The sequence below is a fragment of the Calonectris borealis genome, chromosome 1, assembly GCF_964195595.1.
Source record: "Calonectris borealis chromosome 1, bCalBor7.hap1.2, whole genome shotgun sequence".
Lineage (NCBI taxonomy): Eukaryota > Metazoa > Chordata > Aves > Procellariiformes > Procellariidae > Calonectris > Calonectris borealis.
The window spans coordinates 124,527,946-124,540,778 of record NC_134312.1 but is presented as its reverse complement, the minus strand read 5'-3'; the positions used below and the strand labels follow the sequence as shown (position 1 = coordinate 124,540,778).

The following is a 12,833-nucleotide window of genomic DNA, read 5'->3' as shown; positions in this document are numbered from 1 at the left end:
GGCGAGAAATGCTGAGGCAGCTACTTCAAAGGTCACCCCAGTGACTGTGTGTGCAGGAAAGGCTCAGATGTATAACACAGCTGCTGCTGTGAGAAGAGGGGAAGTATGCACCGAGCTGCGGCCGCTATTGCAGAAGCTCAGGAAACCAAAGCCAGGGGCGGGCAGAGGGGCTCGGGTGCTCTGCGGCGCTGGGACCTCACCACCCCTGCACTAGTCCCGTGAATGCAAGCTGCTCTTAGAGATAAAAAACAGGGGAGCAAAGATGTTCAGCCACTGGAGTCAGGCAAGCAGCTCTGCCTCTTCACTGCTCTAAGGAGGGCAGCGTTTGGCTGGAAGCATCCAGATCCAGCTGACCTAGTGCTGGTGTCGAACGGCGTGGAGATGTCCCCAGAGCTGCACGCCCTCGGCTGTCTTGTCGTCCTCCGTCGGTGAAAAAGGGCCCTGCTGAGGGCCATGATGCTGCCCACAGGTAGGCGGCTAAAGTGGGAGAGATGAGACCTCTCTCACCTTCAGTTACGTGAGATGAGTCCCACCAGTTGTTGTTAGTCAGGCTTTGAAAATAAAGGGAATATTTTAACCTGCAGCTGAATCACTGCAAAAGTGGTCCCCAGTGATCATTTTAAATCATATCAATGTGTATCAGAGATAGGAGCTACATTCAGATCCTTAACCCACTGTCACATGAAATGCCCCTGGCCATGAAGAAGTGCGTTGTTAGAAGCAATCTTGCATTAAGTCTGCTCAGGCTTGCCCTGCAAGGTGGGCTTGTCCTCACTGCCAGCTTGTGAAGCTGTGCCAAGGCTTACGTCCCCAGCACGCACCACCGGAGCAGAGTGGGCTCCTCCAGTCAGGGCTGAATTCTCCAATTCTTTTGGTGGAAGATCAGATATAAACATCTATTTTTTTTTTTCAGTGGCAGCATAGCTCTGCTGCTTCTGGGCTCGCCTCCACCGCTGTGTTGACTTCTGGCTTCTCTGAGTTCCCAGAGATTAAAAAGGGCAGGACAGGTCATGAGGAAGGGCCCTTGGTGGCAAAAAAATTAACAGCGCAGAGCTGCAATAGCAAGGTCTGTAGCTTCCGAGTCCACTTCCAGCCTGGCAGCCACAGGAGCTTCCCAGCACTGAGCATCTGCAGTGTGCTCAACCCTCAGCGTTAACCAGCCATGAGTCATGCTCTAAAAATGTTGAGGTGTGGTTTAAAGCCCAAAGTTGTTTCTTGTAAGAATAAATGCAAGGCTCCTTTATGCACCCTCTGGTATTTAAGTTTTTCTAACTAAGACAACTAGAAACTTCTTCTTATCAGGCCTCTTTCTCACATTGCCATGCCCTTTCAGGACCAAGGGTTATCAGGAAACGAACCAGGATTTGCAAGAGCTAGCAGAAGTTCAGGGGAGGCGCTGGGTGCAGTGCTCTGCTGAAGCCGCTCGCAGGGCGATGCTCCCCGACCGGCTGGCTGCCTGCAGCGGGGGACTTTCCTAGAAACTGTGACCTCAGTGTGTCTCCCATCCCCAGCCCCCCCCCAGCCTTCCCCGCGCATATGCTGAGATGTTGATATCTTCTCTGTGCTGTGGTCTGGAGGTGCGCGAGGCTGCTGCCCATAGATGATGCACAGAGATATACTGCTGTAAGCCTTGGAGCTGCTGCTGCTGGCCAGGCAGGAGCTCCAGGTGTGCCAGCACAGGGTGGCTGGTGAGGCTGTGGGTGGAACATGGGGCAGGACATGGGCTGTTTCAGCCGTTCCTACCTCCAGCCGCAATAGAAAAAGCTGGAGTGGTGCTGGGCTCGATCGCCAGGCCACCTGCAGCCACCGAGCTATGTATGTGGGACGCTGACAGCAGAGCTGCTGTCAGAAGCTCCTGCAGGAGCTAATAATATCTGCGCCAGTCTATGGCGAGGCTGCCTGTCGCAGCAGCTCTCTGAGAGGTGTTGCCTGCCCGCTTTCCTCCAGCTCCTACTGGAGCCTGCTTCGGCAGCATTGCTAACGACATCGCAGCTGCTGATTTTGCAATAGCCACCTACTGCCACCGTCCCCCCACTCCCGAAAGTGATTGATGAGGTGCATACAGCTCCCAGTTTAACAAGCCCTCCAACCTACCAGCCCCCACCCACCCGCTGTACATCGCAGAGGCTCCCAGCGCCCTCCCTAGGGGATGTGTTTTGCCGGGTCCCACAAGAAGGAGGTGGCTCTGCAGATCACAAAAGCACTTTCCGGGGCTCAGTGGTCCTTCATGTCCCATCCCCACCGGTCCCTTACTGTGCATGTAGAAGAAGAGCAGCGAGGCACAGGAGAGCCCCAGAGTCTCAGCAGAAATCTGGTCCCTTGGTGCAGATCAGCCCCTCCTCATTTCTGACGAGCAGGTTTAGTATTGCTGTGCAAACCAAGCAGCAGGCCTAGTCCCTGGGGAGCTGCCGACTGATCACTCGCCAAATTGTCCCCGAGTCCCACGTACCCTGCTTGCCCACTGCCTCCACCCCTTGACTACAGCATGTGTGCAGCTGGGGAGAGACAAGATTTCTGGTACCACCTTTAGGGCTCTGGTAAATGTTGGGGAAAAAGGAGCTGGGAATAGCGCTTCCCCATCCTCCCCCCGCAGTTTTCTCCATGGCCGAAAGGCCAGTGATCTGCTTTCTGCGATCAGACAGGTTGTGGTTTCCTGGTATTCCCAGGGAACCAGGACCTTCACAGGAAACACCAGCTGCCCCAGCGCTGGCGAGGGCCAGGCCGGTGCCACTTCTGTCCCCACAATGTCTCCAGCAGCTTCAGCTCCGTGGCGGAGGCTGCAACGTGCCTGTGCGTGGCTTTGCAAATCTCTTTCCTCCTCCGCGCAAAGCAGCGTGGTGCAAAGTGCAGAAGTGCAAAGCTGGGGGGTTGGTACAACAACGTGGTGGGGAAAGGTATCCTTCAGATAAAACCAGTGCTATATGGGTCACCCCCTTCCCTCCAGCCTGCCCCCCAGCACCAGCCTGCTTACACGCTGTTTAGACAGACACAAAGTTCCTGAGGTGCCAGCCAAATGTCTTAAGACTGAGGGAAAGCCAAAACAAAATAAACCCGAGGTAGCTGGGTGCTTTAATTTGCAGGAAGAGCTGAGCAGCAGCAGCCTGGTTCCCAGCTGAATCTTGCCTGCTGTATCAAGCACAAATTCATCAGGTATTCCATTTCTTGAAAAAAAAAGCAGAATAATTCACTTTTAGAAATGAAGTCTAGAGCTATTTTTCCCTCTGACATGGTGAACACAATTACTTAAGGATGGGAGGCTGAGATAACTCACTTCAGCCCCCATTCTCCAAAGAAACCATCATCATTCTGTCAGAAAAGGCTTTAAAAACCAATTCACATCCTGAATGCTAAAACATCACCACATACAGAACTTGTCCTTATGATTTCCACACACCAGCTGCAGCATCACAAGCAAAACATAGGCAGGGGAGAGTTCATTATTATCAAGGCCATATACATCATGCAAAGCTCTTGTGTTTGCTGACCCTTCTCCCAGTGCTGTTGGCGTCTCCTTGTCTTTCAGGAGCAATTCCCAGCAAAGCAAAGCACACCGGCATCCTGATAGCAGCGTGTGAGCCACGCTGGGGCTGGGAACGTGTGCATGGGGCGAGAGAGTCCCAAGCTGTATCTGTCTGGAGAGCTCAACGAAGGGAAACCGTAAGCCTGCGCTTGCCCCCAAATATAATCCCATTTAGGCTGCACCTTCCACTCCCACCTTCTCTGCCACTGTATAATGGGGAGTGGATTAATGACTTTGAGCAATGCTGTTTGAAAGGCAATGGTCCAATTCTGGGCTGTATTCTTTTTTTTTTGATTGGTGGGGGGAGAGTAGGTTGGCAGAGGGGAGGAAGCATCAGTTTGGTTTGTCTGCAATCCCTGTTTTGCTTCGGGAGCTTTAGAGGATGGACACATTCTTCCATCTCCGCTAATCCTCCTCTGATACAGAGGATTTTCCTGCCATTAAATGATAGCTTGCGAGAAAAAAATGCCAACTTTTCAGAGACTGACTCGTATGGCTAATGGCAGCCTCATGAACAGGAGGGAGGACACAGCCGCTGCCCAGCTAGGTAAGCAATGTATCTAGATGATTTCTGTTGCGAATTTTAGTTTCGGCTGTTTGATGCTAAGCTGGTTACGCTCCTCTGTACCAGCACCTACTGCCTGGGGAGATGGCCAGTCTCTTACTGTTGGTGATCTTTTCCCACCTCAGATGATAGGAACCTGCCCTTGGCACAGCTGGTGGGAAGGATGCGGATGAGCTCGTGAAAAGGTGTAGCACAAAGCTGCAGGACTCCCTGAGAAGGTCAGTGGTGGAAGAAAGATACTCGCCAGGAAGGTGCTGGGGACTTCATCAGTTTGAAAGTGTGTGGGAGAGGAGCTTTTCCCTTCATCTTCCTTTCTAAACATAGAGCTTATTGTGGGAAAATGATGCTGGGAAATGGCAGAGGGTGAAACCTGTCTCTGCTTCTCCTGTGTGCTTTTAGATCCCTCAAGCTCACTTGCCAGACCTGAAATGCCACTAGTGAATAATCAAGGTAATGTTTGCCATCATTTTAAATGGTGAGTATACTCTTATTCTGCATTACCCAGTAGTACATTAGACAGATCGTTTGGAAAGGTGTAGGTTAAATATGCAATTACTGCAATCATTGCCTCTTTACCCTTCTAAAACCTCTGCAAACATTTTTTCAGTCTCTCGCTCTTCCTTTCAAATACTGAATTAACATAGTATTTAGAAGAAATCATCCCTGGGTGGCATTTTGTTTGTTCCTTAATCTCACAAATATTTTTGACCTTACTGCTATATTTCATCCTTTTTCTTAAACACACATCTCATTTGAGCCCCCTCTGTGTCAATGAGTTGGAGGTATCTTCCAGCTGCTGCCCTGTCTGCTCCCACAGTGTAAAAAGCAAAGAACATCCTTCCTGGGGAAGGGGAAGGAGTAAGAAAGGAGAGGCAGGAGTGTTTCATGCTATGTTGGTCAGAGGAGATCTGACCAACAGAGGAGATCTGATCTCCTGTGCTCCGAGCAGCAGCTCTCCTGAGGGTTTGGTGGGGTTCAGATGGAGGATTTTTTCCGACTTTTGTTGCAAGAGAAAGAGAGAGAATTGCCACAAAGACTGCGGTGCTGAGGGGCTCCTCTGAGCTCCTATTGCCAGGGGATTGTTTTCTAGTTGGATGGTCCTCAAGTGTTTGTTTTCCATGTACTGCACAATACAGAGAGAAACACTTGTAAATAGAGATCTTAGATGCGTGCTGTGAAATGCCACTAGAAGACGACCGAGATTTGGCACTAAAAACCCTTGCGTATAAGGAAAACAGGCTAGATAGGCTTGGGTACAGACACTTCCTTTACCAAGTGATTAGAGAACAAGCAGGGAGGGGAAGGAGGGGATTTGGAGGGGATTGCTATGCTGCACACAGCGTACACAGCTGCTGGGGGAGGTCTGCTCCGCGGGCCAGAGATGTGACTGAGCTTGGGGCAGCTGTAGCTAAACACCGAACTTACTTGGGACAGTCTCACATATAGGACAGCCTATACGCATCTGCCCCTCTGGATGTCACCCTGAGTGCATGCACGGCTCTCGTTTTGGCAGCAACTCTTGCATCCATCGTTTCCAGACAGCCACCTGCAGTCAGACATTTGGGAACAGGCAAATCCTTAATCTGTCTGGCCCTCAGTTTATGTAACTGCCTAGCAAAAACAACATATGCCCCTATTTGCAAGCAACAGCGTTGGACTGGTGCAAAGGGTAGCAAACGAGGCAGCCCCTGGGCAGCCTGCACGAAGAAAGAGCCGTCTGAGGCCGGCGCGTTACCCGCTCTTGTCCTTAGGCTCCTCACCTGTTGTCTACCCCCGGCCCTGAGTGAAGGGGACTTTTCTTTAGCCGTGGCTGTTAGATAAGGGCTCAGGAAAAAGGAGAAGAGCATACAAACAAGCAAACAAAATGACAACCTGTCTAAAATCCTTTCCACCTCTCAAGAGTCCTTCACTATCATTTATCCTTGAAGTGATGCTGTTTTGCTAATTCTCTGGTCACGATAGTGTGGCCAGGCTTGATGGCACCTGAATTTCAATAAAGAGGCCACAGCTAAAGTCCTTCTGGGATGCTCCCTCCACATATATAAATCCCTCTTCTACGTGCAATGACCAGGTTGGTTCGAACAGAACCAGGCTGGGTGGCTCCTGGGTTGATGTCTCGTCAATGGGGACCTGCCCAGCAACTAGTTTTGCAAGTCTGCTTGAAGAAGCCACAGGCAGCGTAAACTTATAAATATAGTGCTGTGCATGTTGCCTTTAAAAAGGATGGAGAAAGGGTAGAGCAACTGCAGTTCGAACTGTAGTTTGGTCTGTACATTAAAGCCTTAGAGGCTGCAAAAATAAAAGCTTGATGCTTGCTGAAGCTGATGTTTCCTGGCACATCACCTCACAAGTCTGTCTTAATAAAAACGTCCATTGGGGATACAGCTATAGTGGGCAATCGCTGTGCTGCAAACCGGCGGGGAGAGGCAGCCCGGCTGCTGGGAGCTTCCCTCTCCAGGCCCTCACCAGGAGCGTGGGGGAAAGCCTGTTCCTTGGCCCTTGGCCCCTGGGGCCAGACATGCACGCAGCAGCAGCACCGTGATCCCAGCCGTGCTGTAATAGAGGTGGCTGTTGATATCTCATGTCTCATCGAAAAAAATATAAAAGAATTATGCTTGTGTGGGAGCCAATAAACTGCAGCAGGAAGACCAGTCGGTAGCAACACCACCGCTTCCAGCTAGTGACTACATGGAGAGTTCGCTGGTGTGGCTGCTCATTTTGTTGAGCGGCAGGTAGGATGTGCTCGTGAGAGCAATTGCAAAATGAACTCTGCCTTCAGTTCTTCCTCTCCGATGAATTTATTTTGCAGATGTCTTGTGGCCTGGATGTTTTTTCCGCACAAAAATGCCTGTCCATGGAGGCTGATGTCTCCCGTTCCTTTCGTTCTTCTCTGATTTCTCCCCAAGAGCTTTCTCCTTCTCTTCCTTGTACATCCACCTGTGTGGGACTAACTTGAAAAGAAACCACAGTAGCCACACGCATCCCATGTCAGACTGATAAAAGGACAAAGTGGCTGCTCTCTTTGAGCATAAAGCCCTATGGTAACTGTCTTGAGAATTGGCAAAACAGTAAAAACTCTGCTGGAGGTGCAGAGTATCTCATCTGTGATGAGATCATGAAGAAAGCAGTTGAACAATATCCCTTAATTTTTTTTTCCTCATGCTGTTCTCCCAAAACACAGCGGGAATGTGTTTTTAAACACTGTACTGCATCCGTAGCAGCTGATAGTTCCCCTTGCAGTGCTGCACCAGCTCATGGCTCTGGTGGAGAAACGTTAGGTTGAATGAACAAAGACAAGAAGGAAGCAAAAAGCATGAATTTGAAGTGCCCCAGGCCCACTGCTGGACTGCCAGACTAGCATACACTCCCACCCAGAAATACTGCAACCCATCCACAGCTGCTGGCCTTCAAAGCATCTCTGCCTGCCCTCCCTGGCCAAACCGTGTCCTCCTCAGCTTGCAGAGGGACCAATCACAGAGACATTGAGAAATGCGTAAGCCTAGATGAGTCCCTCTCTTTGGGAGAGAAATTAACCAGAGGTGATGTTCTAGATGACGTTATATATATATACATACACACACACCTTCTCAGAGGGTTTTTTAGGAATCAGCAGAAGATTTTTAGGAATCTTTCATGAGAACTTCTTGGTCAGCACCGGTGTACAAGTAGTGGGTGGCAATTAGCCTGGCTAGAAGGGAGGCAAAGACAGCGTAATTTCTTTTTCCTGTTGTGACTAATGTATTTGCTAACGAGGCATCCTGATTCTCTCCTCCCACGCCTCCGTGGGGACGGCGCGTTCCTCTCTGACAGTGATCCTTTGGGTCCCCCACGTCCACGCAGTGTGGGCCTGCGTGCGGTCCTGCCCTGCCAACTGCGTGTGCACCCAGGAGCGGAGCTGCTCTGTCCTCTGCGATCGTGCCGGTCTGGGGCAGATCCCTAGTGAGTTCCCTTGCGAAGCCTCCTCTATCAACCTGGACAAAAACAGCATCAAGTTCCTCTCCGAGAGGGCCTTCGGGACCTTGCCTTCCCTCAAATCCCTGTCGCTCAACCACAACAATATCTCCTTCATCACGCCGGGGGCTTTCAAGGGGCTGCCCAGCTTGACCGAGCTGAAGATGGCCCACAACGAGTACATTCGCTATCTCCACACGCGGACTTTCACCGCCCTCAGACGGCTGGTCAAGCTGGACCTGGCGGACTGCAACCTTTTCAACATCCCGGACAGGATCTTCATCGAGCTGCCTGCTCTGCAGGAGCTCTTCTGCTTCCAGAACAACTTCCGGAGGATCCCAGGTGCTATCAGGGGCATGGAGAACCTGACCCACGTTTACCTGGAGAGAAACAGGATTGAAGCGGTAGCCTATAACTCCCTGCAGGGCCTGACCAAGCTGAAATACCTGAATCTGCAGGACAACAGGATAAATGTCGTTCACGAGCGAGCTTTTCAGGGCTGCCAGAAGATGGAGTACCTGTACCTGAACGACAATTTGATCAGCGAGCTTCCAGAAAACTCCTTCGATGGTCTGAGGTGCCTGAAGATGCTCAACCTGGGGGGGAATTTCCTCAGGAATGTTTCCAACACCTGGTTCAGGGACCTGGGGGAGCTGGAGGTCCTCTACCTGGACCGCAACAGGATCAACTACATTGAGGAAGGGGCTTTTGAAAACCTCACCAGCCTGGTCGTGTTGCACTTGAACAGCAACAACCTGACGACCCTGCCCTTTTCTGTCTTCCAGCCGGTGTACTTGCTGGGGCAGCTGTACCTCTTCCGCAACCCCTGGGAGTGCGACTGCCGCATCGAGTGGCTGAAGGAGTGGATGGAGAATTACAGGCTCGTCAGGGATATTCCCTGTGCCTCCCCCTCCTCAGTAGCCGGGATTGACCTGATGGACGTGCTCTACGAGAGATCACCAGAAGGTTACTGTCTTGACCCAGTGGAGCTAAATGTCACATCTGAAGGCCTGACCCCAAGTGAAGAGCCTTGGTCTACCACGGAGAGCAAGTTCAACAGCCTTATCTCTAAACTCTTGCTCCAGATGGGTCTTCCCGAAGAGGTGGCAAACGCCACTGAAGTCGTCGGTAACACCACACAGCTGGATGGACTGACTGATGGGGTTTCTTCGGGGGTGGGGGAAGACAGTATTGAAGCTGCCCCCGCTTTTTACCTCCCAGCACTTTTTACAGTGGTTGTTTTGCAGATCAAATAGTCCACGGGCTGCCTGGAACATGGGTCCTGCTTAAGCGCTTAGTCCCTGTACCTACCTAGTCATTAGGGAAAAGTTCATATCGCGGCCTTGGGTACATATCTGGCTCCAAACTCTCCTGGGCAGGTTCGTTGGATCTGGCTCCAGATTCCCCTGGGAGCTGGTGGGATCTGGTTCAAGGCTGGGTCCCACTCTGGGGCAGAAACCTGCCCTGTGGGGTCTCAGAGCCTCCGGGACCCTCGCAGGGCTGTGTGGAAGACGAGCAATGGAAGAACAGCAGTGAGGCTGAGTTTCGCTTAGAGGACGTGCGATGTCCCCTGCTGGCAGCGAAGGGAAGCGGGGTCGGTAGGGGTGGCGGTGCGGTGCTGTTTATTCCGTTGGGCCAACTCCAGTTGACCCAACCATCGACTTCATGAGAGCAAGACGAGGCAGCAAAGCCGGACCCTCTCTTCATATCCCAACAGACGCCCACACCCACGGCGGGTGCTGCTGAAGGCTGGCGAGCTATTCCTGACTGCCACCCGCGTGTGCGGGGGAGCAGGGCCGTCCTGGGCAGCTTCCAGGGACACGGCAGTAGCCCTCGTGAACAGGAGAACAGCCCCTGGGGAGGGCGCCTGCCCCAGGCGGGTCTGGGATGGGCACAGTGTTTTGGCCGTGACTACAGACAGGATTTTGATCCTTTCTCCCCCTGCTATCCTGGCACAGGTGCAGGAGAACCAGACGGACCCATGTTTGTCAAAACATTCTTCTCTGAGGCAAAGCTATTTAAGGTTAACAGCTTACTTATTAGCATTGTTTCAATGTGATTTTATTTTTCAGTGAATGTATTGTTTCAAGGAATATATTGGTTTTATTTGTAGATTATTTCATGGCATGACAGCAGGGGCAGAACATGGTGATGACAAATGCAACAAGGCCCTACTAAATATTTTGTATTTCCACCGCTGATGTGTACCACATGGTGTGTCATATTATGCCGCGCTAACCAACTATGCCGTCATTTTCTTTTATATGGCATCTTACATGTTTTATCTTTGAAATCTTCAATGAAAACTGCTCATATGATCAGAAAGAATTATCATGTTTTATGTATCAGAGCACATTAATAAAATAATTTGATATTTTGCTCACAAAAATAAATCAACAGCTCAAACCTATTTTTTTTTTGAGATCCTTGAATTACCCTGGTGGGTTTTTTGGAGGCTACTCAAATGGGTGCACATGAATGTCCTATTTATGGTCTAGAGCAAATGGCAAGCTGTTTATTGCAGCATAAAGAATAGACACTTTAACTTAGAACACGACTGTGCTTACATTTGTGTTATGTAGCAACGCTTTAAAAAATAAGTGACTATATAGAAATACACTTCCGTGATATTTTAATTATATTAAATCATTATACATGGCGTATCATACTATGATGTACATGTTCATATGAAATGATACAACATATACAATCCTTTATTACTGCTAAAATGTCATGAAATAGGAATAAAAATGGAAATTAATTAAAAAAACCTTTCAAATGTTTTCCTAAACCTTTTTTTTCCCTCAACCCCTGCCTTTTCATGAGCAATTCAACACGAACATGAACTCCACCCCTGCCCCGGCTCGGTCCCTGCGGGTGCTGGAGCAGCAGTGGCAGAGGGGCAGCCACCCTGGCTCACGCTTTGCTAAGGTGGTGGTTCAGTATGGACAACACGTCGGCTAAAAACAAGTGAGAGTAGCTGTCCTCGCCTCTGCCCCGTCCCCCAGTCACACACCGGTGCGTACCCAAAAATGTACGCAAAGGACAGGCCAGCTGAAGATGGACTTTGGGCATAGATCAGCTGAGAAATGCGGGTAACGTACAGATTCACGCACAAAGACTTTTTCTTAGCAGCTCCTGTGCCCTTTTGCATCTGTGATTGTCTGGGAGAACCGGGGTTATAAATAAACTTTTCCAAAAAGGGCTCAACGCTTCAGCAAAGGTGCCTTGGGTCGGGTCTGTCCACACCGGCCGGGCCAGGCCAGCCACGAGCGAGAGTTAATGCCCTCGGCCTCAAGCAGCGCTGGCACCCAGCACCTCTGCGAACAACCCCACGGAGGGTCCCACAGCCCGTAGGGTAGACAGCTCTGGAGAAAGCCAACATCAGCTCACGTGCAACGTGGCTGCACGCTCCTGAACTACCGGAGCAGCTGCCACGGGAAACAGGGAGGCTCCTTTCTCCAGCAAAAAAGCGGCATCTCCAGCGGCTTGAAGAGAACACATGCCTTGGGGCAGCCTGCTTTGGTCTGCAGCACTCTGCCCAAAAAGATCTACTGCTTCCTAGTTAGCACCAGCAATTTCGAGAGGAAAGCTGAGTACAGGGAAAACCGAACCCTCCCTGTTGCGATGGCTCCTCAACTCGACCACAGTTTTTTCCCCAGGGAAGAAAGATGCCAGATGGTTTGATAAATGCCTATTTGACCTGTTCCGTGAACTAAATTCAATGAGTTTGGATTTCCAGGCTATTTATGAATCCATTAATCTTCTTAAGTGCTAAATTCATCTGTGTATTATAAAAGGCTGTTTTTCAAACCTAGTCCAGCCCAATGCTGTAGAGGCATATTATGTTAAGGATGCCTCTACAGGAGCAGTATTTCATCCTGTCAGGGAGGTTTATCAATAGGCTTGGCACAGATGGTGGGACATTGGGCACAAATGGTTGTATTTCACATCCAATAAGAATGGACGTCTCATGAGCGAATTGTTTTTATAACCCACATTTTCATTTTCTGCGCTGAAATACATTAAAGCTGAAGATTGTCTTGCTATGCGGTTGTTGAGTATGGCTTTCAAGTTAATTAGTGCTTCAAAGATGCTTCTGTTTTATCTGCAAGAACGGCAGATCTGAATGTGAAACACCTTAAAATGTAGGTTTTAGCAGAGATTGCGTTGTCAGGTGACGGACAAGGGGACTGTGTATCATACTTTACTGTCTGGCAACGGGGCCAGTGACCTTGGGCATCGATGACTTAAATGTCTCTTGCAGTCAAGTACCCTAACTGCTCACCCCAGAAAGCTTTCCCTGTGCTGCTGTAATACAGCTGTGGCTGTCTAGAAAATGTGTGGCTGGCACCGTGCTGCACGTAATGGGCTTTCAGCTTCCCTGCGGTAACGGGGACAGACTTCATGCTCTCCTGCTCCAAAATCCCGCTCTTTCCCCTGAGCCGAGAGATCAGCAAAGTGCGTTTCCAGCAGTACAGAGCATCTGGCACTTGAGCATTCCGAGTCGGTTAGGAAAAGCCCATGAGTCTGTGCATTGCTCTTGCTCTGCTCCCGTCCTCTCCGTGTCGCTCCTTCCTCGTAACTCTCTCTGCTCAGCTTGGGCAACGTCTTTTGCGTGTGCTTACCTGGAAAAGCAGCAGCCTTCTGGGAAGGACAGCGGAGTATGGCTGCTCAAAAGCCCTGACAGGACTTCCAGCGCTGTGAAAGCTTGGATTAGACTTGAAGTGCCTGGTTCGTTCTTTCATGATCCTTGTTTCTGAGATCTTAGCAAAGTCCACTGATTACACGGGTGAT

General features: G+C 50.3%; 1 protein-coding gene across 2 annotated transcripts; it reads left to right on the top strand.

Annotated features, from left to right (window-relative positions):
* Positions 1 to 2,813: 2,813 nt before the first annotated feature.
* Positions 2,814 to 11,208, top strand: NYX (nyctalopin). Of its 2 annotated transcripts, XM_075173947.1 has the most exons (3): positions 2,814 to 4,303; positions 4,485 to 4,535; positions 7,896 to 11,208. In XM_075173947.1, the coding sequence occupies exons 2-3, from the start codon at positions 4,514 to 4,516 to the stop codon at positions 9,290 to 9,292; spliced, it is 1,419 nt and encodes a 472-aa protein (XP_075030048.1). In that variant the 5' UTR covers positions 2,814 to 4,303; positions 4,485 to 4,513; the 3' UTR covers positions 9,293 to 11,208. The 2 variants fall into 2 exon arrangements, with proteins under 2 accessions (XP_075030048.1, XP_075030043.1); XM_075173942.1 differs by having other exon boundaries at positions 2,814 to 4,535.
* The last annotated feature ends 1,625 nt before the right edge of the window (positions 11,209 to 12,833 follow it).

What these genes read in the sequence shown, in the direction of transcription:
- NYX (XM_075173942.1), top strand. Translation starts at nt 4,439, where the DNA reads ATGGCAGAGGGTGAAACCTGTCTCTGCTTCTCCTGTGTGCTTTTAGAT. An exon ending in GCCACTAGTGAATAATCAAG is followed by an intron (nt 4,536 to 7,895) that starts GTAATGTTTGCC and finishes CCTCTCTGACAG; the next exon opens with TGATCCTTTGGGTCCCCCAC.